This window comes from Hemibagrus wyckioides, linkage group LG01, assembly GCF_019097595.1.
Source record: "Hemibagrus wyckioides isolate EC202008001 linkage group LG01, SWU_Hwy_1.0, whole genome shotgun sequence".
Lineage (NCBI taxonomy): Eukaryota > Metazoa > Chordata > Actinopteri > Siluriformes > Bagridae > Hemibagrus > Hemibagrus wyckioides.
In genome coordinates, this window is record NC_080710.1 from 27613354 (window position 1) to 27627566 (window position 14213).

Genomic DNA, 14213 nt, shown 5'->3' on the forward strand with positions numbered 1-14213 from the left:
TTGAGTCAGAGTCAGAGTCAGGGCTCACACCATGTCTTCATGGAACTTGCGTTGTGTACAGGCGCATGGTCATGCTGGAACTGATTTGAGCCTGTTAGTTCCAGTGAAGCTGGAATAAAGGGTGTGGAAACTGGGATGTGGATGTCCTTAGTGGTGAAGGCAGTGACCTTTTGATTGGAAGGTTGTGAGTCTGAATCCCAGCTCCACCAAGCTGCCACTGCTGGGTCCCTGAGCAAGGCCCTTAACCCTCAATTGCTCAGTTGTATAAAATGAGATAAATTGGATAAGAGTGTCTGCCAAATGAAATGAAGTGAAACTTTAATGTTACAGTGTACAAAGGCATTCTTTACAATCGTGTGCTTCCAAATGTGTGGCAACCGTTTGAGGAAGAACCCCATAGTGGAGTGATAGTCAGGTGTCCACATACTTTCGGCCCTAGAGTGAAGTGAATCATGACATATTGCATTCCTTGGTTAATAATAAACTATCTGTTGTTTTATCACAGAGATCCGTGGTTTTTTTCCTCCCATTCCATTGTAGCTTTAGCCACGAAAATCTAGATTTGTTGTCAATTTGAGATTATGACCTGAATTCGTCTGAGATTATAAACTGAAATTAATCAGCCTCCAGACCAAACAGGATTATGTGCAACACCACAAGACTGGGCCAGAATTCTCTACAGTAATAAATACTTATCCAACTCTATTGATTTAGCTTGTGTTCAACACAACATAACCTCATCTGTGCTGAGAAAATAACACCAAGCCCACATTTTATCAACTATTTTATTAACTGCATTCAAAACAACACGCTTCGACTGTATTTCACTGCAATAGGCAACAAGTCCCACAAGAGGGAGCAATCTTCTACACGTAACATGAGACTCACTGTATTTCAACTCATTAATGGAATTTTGGAATTGAGCGTGTAAAAAGAAATAAACAAAACAAGTCAATATTAATATAAATATAAATATATATTAATCTTGGATGCCCTAGAGGGGAACTAGAGACGCACATGACCTAATAACAAATGCACATTTGCGGTAGATTTTTATGAAACGATCAAATAGTGTGTTTTTGTTATACAACCTGCTGTCTGCTAGTGACTAAAACCTATAAATATGATCGGGATTATTAAGTATAAGATCATTTGAATCAGATGTATGGAGTGAGTAAGCCGTTGATTAGACACACGGCTGAGAGCGTGTCTACGTGACATGCTCCACATGGTGACTCCTGTAAGTGACTTCACATGTAAAAATTGACTAACTTTCAGACACACACTCACACAGACCCCCCCCCCCCTCACTTCACTCAGACTTTGATGATGTCACAGCCAGCGGCTTGTAACGCTGAGGATCCCAGATGTCCAAGTTTGGCTAATTAAACAGGAAGTGAGCCTTCCGGGCACGTTTGGGTAATTTTGCACAAAGTGTGTTTGTGTGTGTGTTTGTGTGTGTGTGTGTGGGGGGGTGAATGTTAGAAATTGTGATTTAGGAAGTGATTTTTTTTTCTCTGAGTGGCAGACTACCAGTCAGAATTGAGTAATAAACAGTGTGTGTTACAGTATTTTGGCATGTGACATCCTGAAGAACTGTGGTACAAACTCTTCGATTAGACAACACGGCATTGTCTGCCTTATCTGCAACTAGACACACTTGTAGTTTTGGGGTTTTTCCCCCCCCTGTAGGTATTACTATAAATAAATGAATAAAATTCATCTCACGGCTACAGAAGCGTGTGACTAAACTGGTGGATATGCGAGTGCGCAAGCCGCGGGCTGTCTGATCTGACGACATCATGACTCGTGAGTGTAGGTAAGCGCTCATTAACAAATCATGTGTCATGTCTGCCCTAGCAAAATCCCTGTATGTGGAGTTCAAGCACTGCGGGGTGGGTGGGTGTGGGGTTGTGTGGGGGGGAGTTCCCTACAAATAGAACACACCAAAAAAGAAAAATGTGAGAGAAAGAAAAGAGAGAGAGGGAGAGGGGGAGAGGGCGGGAGAGAAAGGGGGAGGAGAGGAGAGGAGAGGAGAGGGGAGGGAAAGAAGTATAATTACAGTAAGACAGAAAGTGGAGTCAGAGTGGAGAAGAGGGAGAAAGACAGAGCAGCAGAGAGAGAGAGAGAGAGAGAGCCCAGCCCACTTGTACAAAACCATTCACATCGTGCATAGTGAGCAGTCCCAGAGCGCTACACTGCTTCCCCAGGGCTCGTCCACAAGACGCCTGCCTTTGCCATCCAAACTTCTCAGAGACCCAGGGCAAGAGAGAGAGAGAGAGAGAGAGAGAGAGACAGAGAGAGGAAGAGAAAGAAGAACACCTACAAGTGAAGCAACCGGCAGAACTATTCCTCCTCTTCAATCATCACCTCTCGTCACAGAAGCTCTCCTTTCAGCAACGAGGATTACCCTTTTTTTAATCCTTTGCTTAATTTTAGTAGGTCAAACTTTTTCAGACTGAACGCATCTACAGTTACAAGACAGGTAGATCTTCGGAGGAACCTTTGATCAGGAGGAAAAAGTTTTTCTTCTTTTTTATTTTTTTATTTTAGTTAGTTAGACTGCTGTGGTCAGTTTGCATCATTTCTTCAGCCTCCTGCTCCAAGGATGACGCTACTGCCTGCCATGAGTGTAGCACTGCTGCTCCTGGCTCACTGCTATTCTCTTAATGCCATGGCCACCTCGGGCACCTTGGCATCCTCGCCCTCTTCGCCATCGGACTGTCCTTCTTGTGCCATGGCAAGGCTGCGGAGGAGTGGCGCGGAGGCGCTAATGAAGGAGGAGGAGGCGCAGCAGGATGTGGTGGAGGCGGTGAAGAGGCACATCCTCAGCATGCTGCACCTGCAGGATCGGCCCAACATCACACACCCAGTGCCCCGTGCCGCCCTGCTCAATGCCATCCGCAAGGTCCATGTGGGCCGTGTAGCCAAGGACGGCAGCGTGCTGATCGACGAAGAGCCTCACGGACGCCTCGAGGCCGAGAACAGCGAACAAACTGAAATTATCACCTTCGCCGAAGCTGGTGAGTCCTTATCTGTATTTGTATATCTGTGTGTGTGTCTGAATGTGTTTAAGAAAGAGAGAGCACTTAGAATGAAAAGCTGGATGAGAGGACAGGACTTTTAACTTTTTGCAAGGAAAACCTGTTGCCTCAAAGCAGGAGAGAGAATAGCTAAAAATGTGGTGCAGCTTTCCTCCACCTCCTCCTTCATAGAAACATCCTGCTGCTTTATAGAATTGCTGATTATCAAGGAAACCCCACTGAGCTTCCCAGCCATAAACGCCACTTACCTGCAGACTGACAGGCTTCCCGGGGAGCCGTCTGCAGTCAGGAAGGGGAAAAAGTTGGCAGTTTTTGCGTCTGGGTTTTCAAAAGGAGTCGATAGAACACTGTTAGACCTGGAGTGCTGTTTAAAAGTGGCGTGAAATCCACGATGAACAGAAACACTGGGCTCCTTTCTGAGTCACACAGCAGCAGCACTAGAGCTCCAGCGAGCGACGTGACAGAGATGATGTGCCGTAATGTAATGCTCGGTGTAATGGATTTCTCATTCCTGAAGAGCAGAGAGCAGAGCTACTATGCGAGCTCCCTGGTGAAGTGAACGACTGTTTGGTTATAATTAAGCTTGACATGCGGTTTAGAATTCAATTGGAACAAAAGAAGCAATGGAAAAGTTAATGAGACACAGGGGCAAACATAAGAGCAGTGCAAATAGCAGTCACTTCAAAAACAGACCTGAAGTTTCTTCATCTTTGCCAAGGGTTTACGTGAAGCTTTAAACGAGTGGAGACTCTGCAGGGATCCTTGAAGTACTTAAGTACCACACCAAAGCTGGAACAATAGTGCGCTTTAAAAGACACATCCCTTTAAGGCATCCCTTCTTAACTGAAGTCGAATAGAGATTTACTCTTGACACTGAAACCTGAAACCGTAGAAATATGCACAAATAACGCACATTGTTTGTTTTTTTTACTAGACACTGTAGTCTTTATAGACAGACAGGTGACACACAGTCTGTGTTTACAGCACAGGAAGGAATGTGTGTGTGTGTGTGTGTGCGTAAGGGTTAAACAAGCCAGGTTGTCGCAAAGCCTCTCATCATTCTCTCAAGTGCAAGTTCTCTTTTAAGAGCGTCACTGTTGTGCAAGCAGGCAGCTGCAAAACATCCTGAACAAGTCATAGATCTTAGCTCAAGTTGTGCTAATGGATAAGAAACAAATCTTTAACACCATAATCCATAACATCAGCAAGATTCAACCCGAAACCTACAGCCATGATCGCTTGTCTCGACGAGTCCCTTCCACTCAACACAAATCGTTTCCATTCAGCGCTGCACTGCCTGCTTTACTTCATGTTGCAATGTGAAATTGGACCCAGATGATCAGACATCCGCCAGCATCTGCACGCCAGCAAGCCGGCCTAGGATGGACTTTTATTCAGATAATCAATATCCCCTCGTAGCACTTGATACACTTATTACACTTAATAAACCGTACATACACAAACCTGAAATCAGAGAAGCCAGATTTCCGCACACTTTCTCTCATCTTTGAAGAAAAAAGGAACAAACCTTGCATTCTTTTACCTTACCTGTATAATTGAATTTGCTTTACGAGGTGCCTGAATTCCAGCATTTTGCACACATACCGGTTTTAGTCGAGCTGTTCGCAGAAGCGGCCACAAGGGGGGATGCCGTTGAACAATCACGTGAAAGACCCTCACCATTCACAGAAAGCAGGAGCACGGAGTGAATGAGCAGTTTATCTGTGACACACAGACAATACCTGGAATGTACGAAAAACCAAAAAAAAAAAAAAAAAACGAAGAACAAGGAAACGAAACCCGAATTGTTTTGTTTTTCATGGAAACCTCATGCAAAACATTCCAAAAAAAAAAAAACCTTAGTATAGTGTAGTTCACCTCTTATGCTATTGATTCAGATATCATGGTTCAAACCTCAAGAGTAATTTTTTCAAAGTGCAAAATTAACATTGTGTAAATTTTATAATATCATGTGAGAAGCAATAGAGCCGTAGTTTATAAATTAGTGTACAATGGAGACAGCATCGCTTGGCATAGATTCTTACTCTCTCTATCTCTATCTCTATCTCTCACTCTCTCTATATCACACACACACACACCATGTGAATGAGTGAATAAGGGAATGAGAGAGAGAGAGAGAGAGAGAGAGAGAGAGAGAGAGAGAGAGAGAGAGAGAGAGAGAGAGCGAGAGAGAGAGAGAGAGAATACACACTTTTTGTAATGTTTTACCATCCTCCTCTCATACACACACACACAGAGGGGGAGAGAGAGAGAGAGAGAGAGAGAATAGCTGCACATTTTGTATGTTTTACCTCTAAAGATTTTTAGCAGTCAAATACTATCCTTCTCTCATAGACACACACAGTAAAAGAGACAGAGAGAGAGAGAGAGAGAGAGAGAGACACACACACACAGACACACACACACACACACTTGATGACCACAATAACTAATGTTATGTTTGTAACTGCATTAAGCTTCAGAGTGACTGATTACTCACAACACTTGGAAATTCAGCTTTTTAGTGATCAGATATTTTCTTAACTCAAAAGCGTAATTACTTCCACTTTCACTTCCCACCACTTGAGCTGTAAATTTCACCATATTACCACGTTATCCTCTCCGTTTCTGAGTAATTTGAGGTTAAACAGGACCTTGATGCGGCTATCAGTATCCAGAGACAAGGACTTTATATGTCAGGACAGCCGAGACTTCAGCATGCTTACACTGTGGTGAATTATTGCCTTTTAAAGCACAGTGCTGTTTATAGAACTGAAGCTTTGTGTAATATGTAATGTAATATTTCATATATTTGTTGAAACACATCTCAAGGGCTGGTTTGTCATTAGTTTGAATTCATGTCCTCAAAGTTGTGTTAGTGTGTTTGTGTAAGAACACGCCCACAAACGTGACTCCGGCAGCTCAGTTACAGCCTTGTGCCTTTTCAGACATTGTAGGAATTCACCGATTTGTAAACACCGCTGACAAGAGCGAAGTACGCCAGAGCTTTGCCAACATATATATCTTAGGAATGCATTGCTTCTCCTTGACTTTGTCATAGCGGAGGGCCAATCAATCTTACGCCAGAGGTCGGCGAAAGAAATATACAGCAGTTGGGTAGTTACCTTTCCCTGAGTCTCCTACACAACAAGCTTTTACGTTTAACACGCGACAATAACGAGAGAAAGAGAAGATTTACAGAAGCTGTTCTGGTCCTGTGTGAAACTCATGCCAGGGAGCAAACAATCTGTAACCCAGCCGCTTGTTCCAAGAGCCTGTCCGCTGAAGATGTGACAAAGTCAGACCCCTATAAATATTTTCCCATATCTTTAGGGATGGCAAGATTAAAAATAAAACAACGTTTAGCTTGGGACTTGGGAACTCGGGTTTCGAGCTGTAGCTCTGATAGGATGCGATAGGAACATTCAACATTCCTCACTAATGCACAGAGACTGTACAAAAACCATCTGCGTACTCAGGAAATAGCGACAAACGAGACGTAACTGATGCATGTGCACTGTTTGGGCTCTGCATGTGTTACTCAAGCGTGCTTGCTACATTCGTTAGAAGTGACGTGTCGTGAAATCATGACTAATGCCTTTTCTGCTGTTGTTCTTTTTCCACAACTGTTTCGTCATTTAAGAGCGCTCAGGATACCACAATATCCTGCATTTCAGGCATTCAACACCATGACTGTAATGATCACTAAAGCATCCCTATTAGTGCAACACCAAGACAACTAGGAAGTTTATTTTCCTGTAATAAACTGTAATCTATCTATCTATCTATCTATCTATCTATCTATCTATCTATCTATCTATCTATCTATCTATCTATCTATCTATCTATCACGTGTTCTGGAATGATCATAAACCTTCCTTGATCCTTGATCTATCTATAGATATAGATAAAGGCAGTTGGTTAAAGAGAAAAACATAACTTTCTTTTAGACCACTGTTCAAGCTTTAGCTTCTCTTTACAATCTCTTAACCCAACAAGGTCCTAGGAGACATTATATACTTTACTGCATATTTTACTATTAATAGTTCAGACCAATTTCAAGAAACTCATTAGATATTATTATTAGCAGGAGCACTGTATGTATGACTGCGACTCGGACATTCAGCTAAAGAATTCGGAGCATCCATCAGAAAACATTCCCAAATTCTCTGAGGAAAAAAAAAAAAAACACTCAAAGTACAGCTTTACTCAAGGCAAAGTATAAACTCTTAAATCTGCTGTACGAAAAGAACAGAATCAGAAAAGGAAAAGACTTTCAGCTCAAATCAAACTCATATTACTGATTATTGTAAATTAACGCCTCTTTCCCCAAGGAAACAGGGTATGCTGGAAAATATTAGCTAAGGCTAACTAACCACACCTTTATGGCTAATCTTTCAGGGTTTGCTAGCATGACAAACTCTGACAATACGAACAAGCTAAATGCTAATATAATAAGATAAGAAGAGATAAGATGAGTTTTTATTGAATCTGCTTACGTGTAGCAACAGATAGATTATGTTATTAGTATTAGGTCTCATTAAAATTTAGAATTTTTTTAATCTGAAGTGTAATAAAATGAAAACTACAAAAAAAAAAAAAAAAAAGTACAGATCTTTGCACGTTCCTACTTCCCGACTCTCACCTTAAGGAGCATTAGCGTATCTTAATACACTATATTTTTGCGGATATACACATCTTCTTGTTTATTTGGATTCGAAGATAAAAGACACGGGTTCTAATTTTTCTTCATCAAACAAACGGAAGTTGATGTTGAAGTTGAAGCTGTTTCACTCATTGGTAAGTGACAGCAGATGATGCCGAGTTGTTTGTGTGATTGGTCGATGGCTTGCAGATGCCCAGCTTTAACAGATGAACAGTTGAGTTTGTCTCTCAGATCCAGGAAGGGAGCACGCATGGTCGCAGGCTAATCCTGAAACGGATATAATCATTAAGATGAAGCGATAGCGATGAGTCACGGCTGCACCGCCATGGCTTTCCATCCAGCAGCCTTGTGTGTTTTTTAGCCCATGTGGAAATCCAGGTAATTGCAAGTAATTTATATCGTGCTGTCACGTTAAGATCTGATTGTCCTGCATCTTCCAAGAAGGAAGCTTTCCTGTAACACTTTGCGAGAGTGACTCCTGACTATAAACTCATCACAGACACGGTGAAGTGAACTTTTAAGTTTTGAGTAGATCGGTCATGATGCCAGGATGTGAGAAGGTTGAGGGGGTCACCAAAGGCGTTGTGGAGCAAGGGTGTATATTAGGGATCAAATCTAGTGAGAACTTGATTCTGGTCATGAGTAATTCCTCAAATGAGTCAGTTCCCACGTGTTATAATGTAGGAGATGATTTCAGACATCATGGCTTTAAAATAGCATTAATATAATTAATAATAAATATAAATGCTTCCTAAGTTTTATGTTTTTGATACCTTTGGGAAACTTGGACGTACCTCAGAGCTCTAATACTAATGGAACATCGTCGACAAACACTTAAGAGACAGTGATATAACCACACTGTATGTTTAGGCCGTATAAAAAAAGGAATCTGCTTGTTTTTGTTTAAACTTTTCACCCCATTGCTTACTTCAGCTTGGATAAAGAAAAGAAACTGCCCTTGTGGAAAGTTTCTTTCACAGCAAATTAAAAGTATATAAGGCCTAGAAATATGTAGCAGACATAAAAGGAGAATGTGAGTTTATGGACAGTGTTACTTTTGTTCACTGGTTGCTCGAATTTGGCATCTTAATACACTCATACCAGAGTTGTTTAGTCTCTAAAATTTGTCCTCATAGTTGGCACGACCATATTAAAATTTTGAAATATGCCGTCTGGTATTGCAGTCAAGGAAGCCAACTTACACACAGCAGCACATCGTTATAGCATTTTATAGCGCCGTTTAGTTCATGGCTGGTGAAAGCAGAAAATAGGTCACGCATCTAATTTATAAAGCGGTACTAAAAAGAAGTGCAGTCCTTGTATGATGATATCTGCTCGCTGGATTTTGATGTCAAGGCTGAGCAGCCTTGGTTATTTTTAGGATATCCTTTGCAAAATCTCAGATGTGCGGTGGAATTATTTACTAGCCCAGACTTTAACCAGAAACATTCATGCACATGCGTTTGTCACCAGTGATCCAGCGAATTCTCCGAGCCCTCCCTGTAAGCAGCAATCTTTTCGCAACAATCAAGCCAGTCTTTGCTCACAGACTAAAACTGTTTCCTTTAATCAGTACTGTCAACAAATTAGCTCAAGACGAATCACATCTCCTCATTACAATCATCCCCAGGAGGAGAACAAAGACAAAGAGCGCCCACAAGATAGGCGTCTCCTTACATCCTCTTACAACCTCGCCGAATCTGAGGGTTCCTTTTTCTTTTTGCAAAATTTGTCTTTCGGGTTTGGTGCATAAAGTCGTAAGAAGCTATACAATATGACGGGAGGCCAACGTGAAGATCAAAGAATGTGATCCCCCCCCCAACACCACCACCTCCCAAAAGTAAACTAGATAGAGATGAGGATTAGAGGACGCATTAACCAAAGCCATGTTTAAAGAAGACTCGACCCCCCTACACACCTCTTTAAGTTCCCAGGTGATCCTATATTGCTCCCTCCTCCCTGTTTGAAGACATGGATTGGGGGAGGAAGAAGAAGAATGTGTAAATGTTATTTTCCATCTTTGTGTGGGGGACAGCTGTGCAAACTACGCTCTCGTGGTTACACCGGTGTTTATTGTTGAGGGATTATTGTACGTCTTTCAGCTCAGAGGGTTTTTTCTTTCTCTCTCTCTCTCTATCTCTCTCTCTCTCTCTCTCTCCCAAACGTATTGAGAATCACGTGGCGTGAGCCTGCTTCCATACGCTCTCCTACTCATCCAGGTGGGGGGTAGAACTCTGTGTAGGCCCAAGCCCTTGCTGAGGAACTGCTTGAGCTGGGTTTACTCATTTTACTGAAAGCTAACGATGCGCCATTCTTTCATAGACCACAGATTAAAAAGGAAACAATGAGCTAGCCGATGCTGGAAAAGCCCATTATTTTTAGACTCCGTTCATGAAGCGATTCTGTGTTTGGACAGATGGGACTTGGGATGTGTAAACACATACACATACCCACACACACGCACACATGAACTGACATCATTGTTATCATGTTGTAATCCTATAAATATGCGGCAGTGTACAATAGAGATTGGATTAAATAATGTTCATCCACACTTCATAGATCGACATGTTTCCCAGCATACTCAGGGTATATTTAACTCATCCACTATGTTTTACTATGAGATTTGCTGAGGTGTCAGTGTACAGGCGAGTCTGTAACAGAACTCATAATTTACAGCCAGACACATCACCCAGTGACAGTTTAAGGCTCCTGACAAAAGTCCTTTTTTCCTTAAGATTTGTCTCAGTAAGTGGAGGGGATTCATTTAAAAGTTGGCCACCGATCCACAACGTGAGACGTTCCAGAGGCTTCGGCTATGTCTGTAAAATGCAGTGGATCAAAGCCAGTGTGAGACTCGTTCCCTGATCCACAGAGAGAGCAAGTTATTGAAAACATGCCACATCGAAGCCGGCAGCTGGACACCATGTACTGCATGTTGTCATGACCGTCATGTGTTGCAGTGCTCAGCTATTATGTGTTAGCATACTCTGTTATTTCCATTTCAAGGCGGAATAAACAAGGCAGAGTTAAGTGGGAGGGTCATTGTGTGTTGGTGTGTTGGTGTGTTTGTGTGTGTTCAGAACTGATTCAAATTTCTGCCTTTGATATATTGAAAAGGGGTGTGATTTAAAAAGGTGCTTGTTGCTCAAATCCCGGTGAGCTGGTCAGTCCTGAACTGTGGCGTCACTGCCATAACTACAAAGCTTAAAACACTCTACTGATGTTACCACTCCCAGGCGGTGAAACATCTTTGATGTGGTTGGTCTGCAGAAATAAATGAACAGCATCCCGTTCATTTAAAAATAGTTAGTTTAGCTAATGACCTGTTTTTTACTCCTCCTCTTTGTTTCCTGTTTCAGGTGAAACCCCGGGTCTGATAAACTTCCTCATCTCTAAAGAGGGTTACGAGATGTCTGTGGTGGAGCAGGCCAATGTCTGGATTTTCCTACGGCTTCCGAAGGGCAACCGCACCCGCACAAGCGTCACCATTCAACTGTACCTGCAGCAGCCGGACTCCGGGGAGAAGCTGGTCGCCGAGAAAACAGTCGACACTAGACGCAGCGGCTGGCACACTTTCCCCATGGCGTCTAGTATGCAATCTCTGCTGGAACGTGGTGTAAGTGCACTGAACCTGCGTGTCTCGTGCCCTTCGTGTGCCGATGCCCGTGCTACACCAGTCCTGGTGACTCCTGGTGGAGGAGGAGAGCGAGAACAGTCACACCGGCCCTTTCTGATGGCTGTGGTGCGTCAAATGGAGGAGAACGGGCCGAGAAGGCGCCGCAAGCGTGGCCTGGAATGCGACGGCAAGGTCCGCGTGTGCTGCAAGCGTCAGTTCTACGTCAATTTCAAAGACATTGGCTGGAACGACTGGATCATTGCACCGACTGGCTACCACGCCAACTACTGTGAGGGTGAATGCCCGAGCCATGTGGCCAGCATCACCGGCTCGGCACTTTCCTTCCACTCCACTGTCATCAACCACTACCGCATGCGTGGTTACAGCCCCTTCACGAGCATCAGGTCTTGCTGTGTCCCCACGCGCCTCCGTGCCATGTCTATGCTCTACTACAATGAGGAGCAGAAGATTGTCAAGAAGGACATCCAAAACATGATTGTGGAGGAGTGTGGCTGCTCGTAAGACAAAAAAAATAAATAAAGACAAAAACAAGCAAAAGAGCAGGGAAGGACAGAAAAGAGTGCCGAGTTTGGCTTGCAGGCCAGGGTGGGGAGGGAACAGGGACCAGTGCCTGAACGGTAAGGACTTGGGCAAAAAGAAAAAGGAGTGAGGTGAAGGGATGAGGGAATGAGCTTGAAAAAGTTCTCTTCATCTCTCTATCACACTCAGACTCCCATACAACGACAGGCCTCTCTCTCGACACGGTGGCTGCTTGAACTTGGCCGTCTGAAAATCCAGGGGGTATCTATAGCTTGGAGCAGTTTCTGTGGCACTTTCAGAAGAAAAAAAAATGAATATATAATATATTTTTGCTACAAAGCTGAGGGAAAGAGGTGAGATGATATTTATGCGAGCGAGAGTGCAGTGCGGTCACGCCAAACATCCCGCATAAGGGAGTGACCATGAGGATGAGGTGCCTGAAAAAGCAAATCTCAAAACTATGCAACTTGTCAAGTATTAAGATTTATTTTTCATCAATGTGTTGTTTTGGTTAACTATTTACTTTTACAAACTTAAAAAAAAAAAAAAGGAAGTTGACTTTTTATACATTTTTGAAAGTATATTTGATGTCTCATGTGTGTTTGTATGTGTACATGTGTGTGTTTGCGTGTGTGTGTGTGTGTTGTTGAGAGATACTTGAAAGAAGTTTGACGGGCTGCTGGAACCAAACATTTCTGTTTATTATTATTATTATTATTATTATTCTAATTATTATAACTTTATGTTATTGTTGTTATTATTATTATTATTATTATTATTATTATTATTATTATTATTATTATTATTATTATTATTTTCTTCTCCTTTTTACTATTTTAAAAATGAGACGTTACGAACGTTTACAGTTTGCACTATACCATCAGCATAGCCACATTTACAAATGGTATTTAGCGAAAGACAAGAAGCACTTCAAAAAACGGACAATATTCCATTAGAGTAGGTTTGACCAGGTGAGCAAATGTGAGAATGATGGGTTAGGAATGAGAAACAGACAAAAACCTGTAACACCAAAGATTTTAAGTTCATTAAATAAACAAAACAAAACTATATACATATAGTTTTTCTTCTACTTCCCAGAACCGTCTTTCACAAAGCCGTCCAGGTCGAACCCAAGCAAATGCCCTGAATAACTGATCCATCCCATAATAATTCTCAATCGTTTGTGCTTTTTTTTTTGCACTGCTGCACTCTCCATGTGTGTTTAACCATCTAAATGTTAAACACAGCACTTAAACCAACAATTTTTTTGTTTTCTTTTATCCTTATTTTTTCTTTTCTTTTTTTTTGAATGAATGTGCAGCGTTGATATTTAAAGAAATTGGGAGATGAATTGCTGAATGATCTGTTTAGGTATTTATAAAATAATTCACCAAATATTGGAAGGACCCTGTATGACCCAAACAATGTCACCATTATGTTTTACAGACGTAACTGCAGGTAACTGCGATGTTTAAAAGAAAAGAAAAGAAAAAAAAAGAAGCAATTATTTAGCATAAAGATTCGTAAGACATGAGAAAAGCTTATTGTCGGGTTGTGTGTGGACGCATACAATGCAAATAATTATAAAAAAAAAAAAAAACAACAGTATGAAAATGAATAAATAAAAAATGAGAAAAAAAACGTCAAATCCAGAAAAAAATAAAAAATAAAATATGTGGTATATGTTTTTTGTTTTTCTTCATGCAGACAAAAAAAAAATTGACACTGAAAGAAGTGGATTAAGTCTAAAAAATAGATATATATTTTTATTCTGTATATATGGAAATCAAAATACCAATATGTTGCATTGCTTTGTTGTACAAAAATGTGCTTGTGTTTTTTTTTTAACCTAATTTATTTTACAGTATTTTCCCTATTTTTTTTTTTTTTTTTTTTTGCTTCACCATTAAAGTTACAAGGTTGTACACTAAAACAGATGTGTGTTGTTTGTCATTTTTGGTTGAAAGCAATTTGGTGGAAAAGTTCCTAGCATGAAGCTGAAGACGTGGCCACAGTAAAGAGATGCTCTGCATGTTTAATCCACTTCAGCTCCGTCTACACTTAGCCGGACCACATACCCAACCGACAAAATGGTCCATACCAAAGATCACACTAAACTGCATGTAGACGCTAACTACAAGACACACTAGCACTTTTTTTTTTTTTTAAACCGTCCTCTTAAAAATAATGAAGGCTGATGGAAACTATTTACTCCTAATTCCTTCAGTCTTCTAGTGTAAAAAAAACCCATAAGGGCTTTGTGGATTGTTGCCAGATTTAGCTTCGTAAACTTGGTAAATTTGTCTAAAAGTTATACATTATAAGGTTATCTGGGGTCTCCCAG

At 41.4% G+C, this 14213-nt stretch overlaps 1 protein-coding gene across 1 annotated transcript; it reads left to right on the forward strand.

Annotated features, from left to right (window-relative positions):
• The first annotated feature begins 2063 nt into the window (after positions 1–2063).
• Positions 2064–13624, forward strand: inhbaa (inhibin subunit beta Aa). Its single transcript, XM_058396337.1, has 2 exons — positions 2064–3023; positions 11073–13624. The coding sequence occupies exons 1-2, from the start codon at positions 2609–2611 to the stop codon at positions 11849–11851; spliced, it is 1194 nt and encodes a 397-aa protein (XP_058252320.1). The 5' UTR covers positions 2064–2608; the 3' UTR covers positions 11852–13624.
• The last annotated feature ends 589 nt before the right edge of the window (positions 13625–14213 follow it).

Coding starts and splice junctions, on each gene's coding strand:
- inhbaa (XM_058396337.1), top strand. CDS start 2,609: ATGACGCTACTGCCTGCCATGAGTGTAGCACTGCTGCTCCTGGCTCAC. Junction 3,024..11,072: donor TATCACCTTCGCCGAAGCTG/GTGAGTCCTTAT, acceptor TTCCTGTTTCAG/GTGAAACCCCGGGTCTGATA.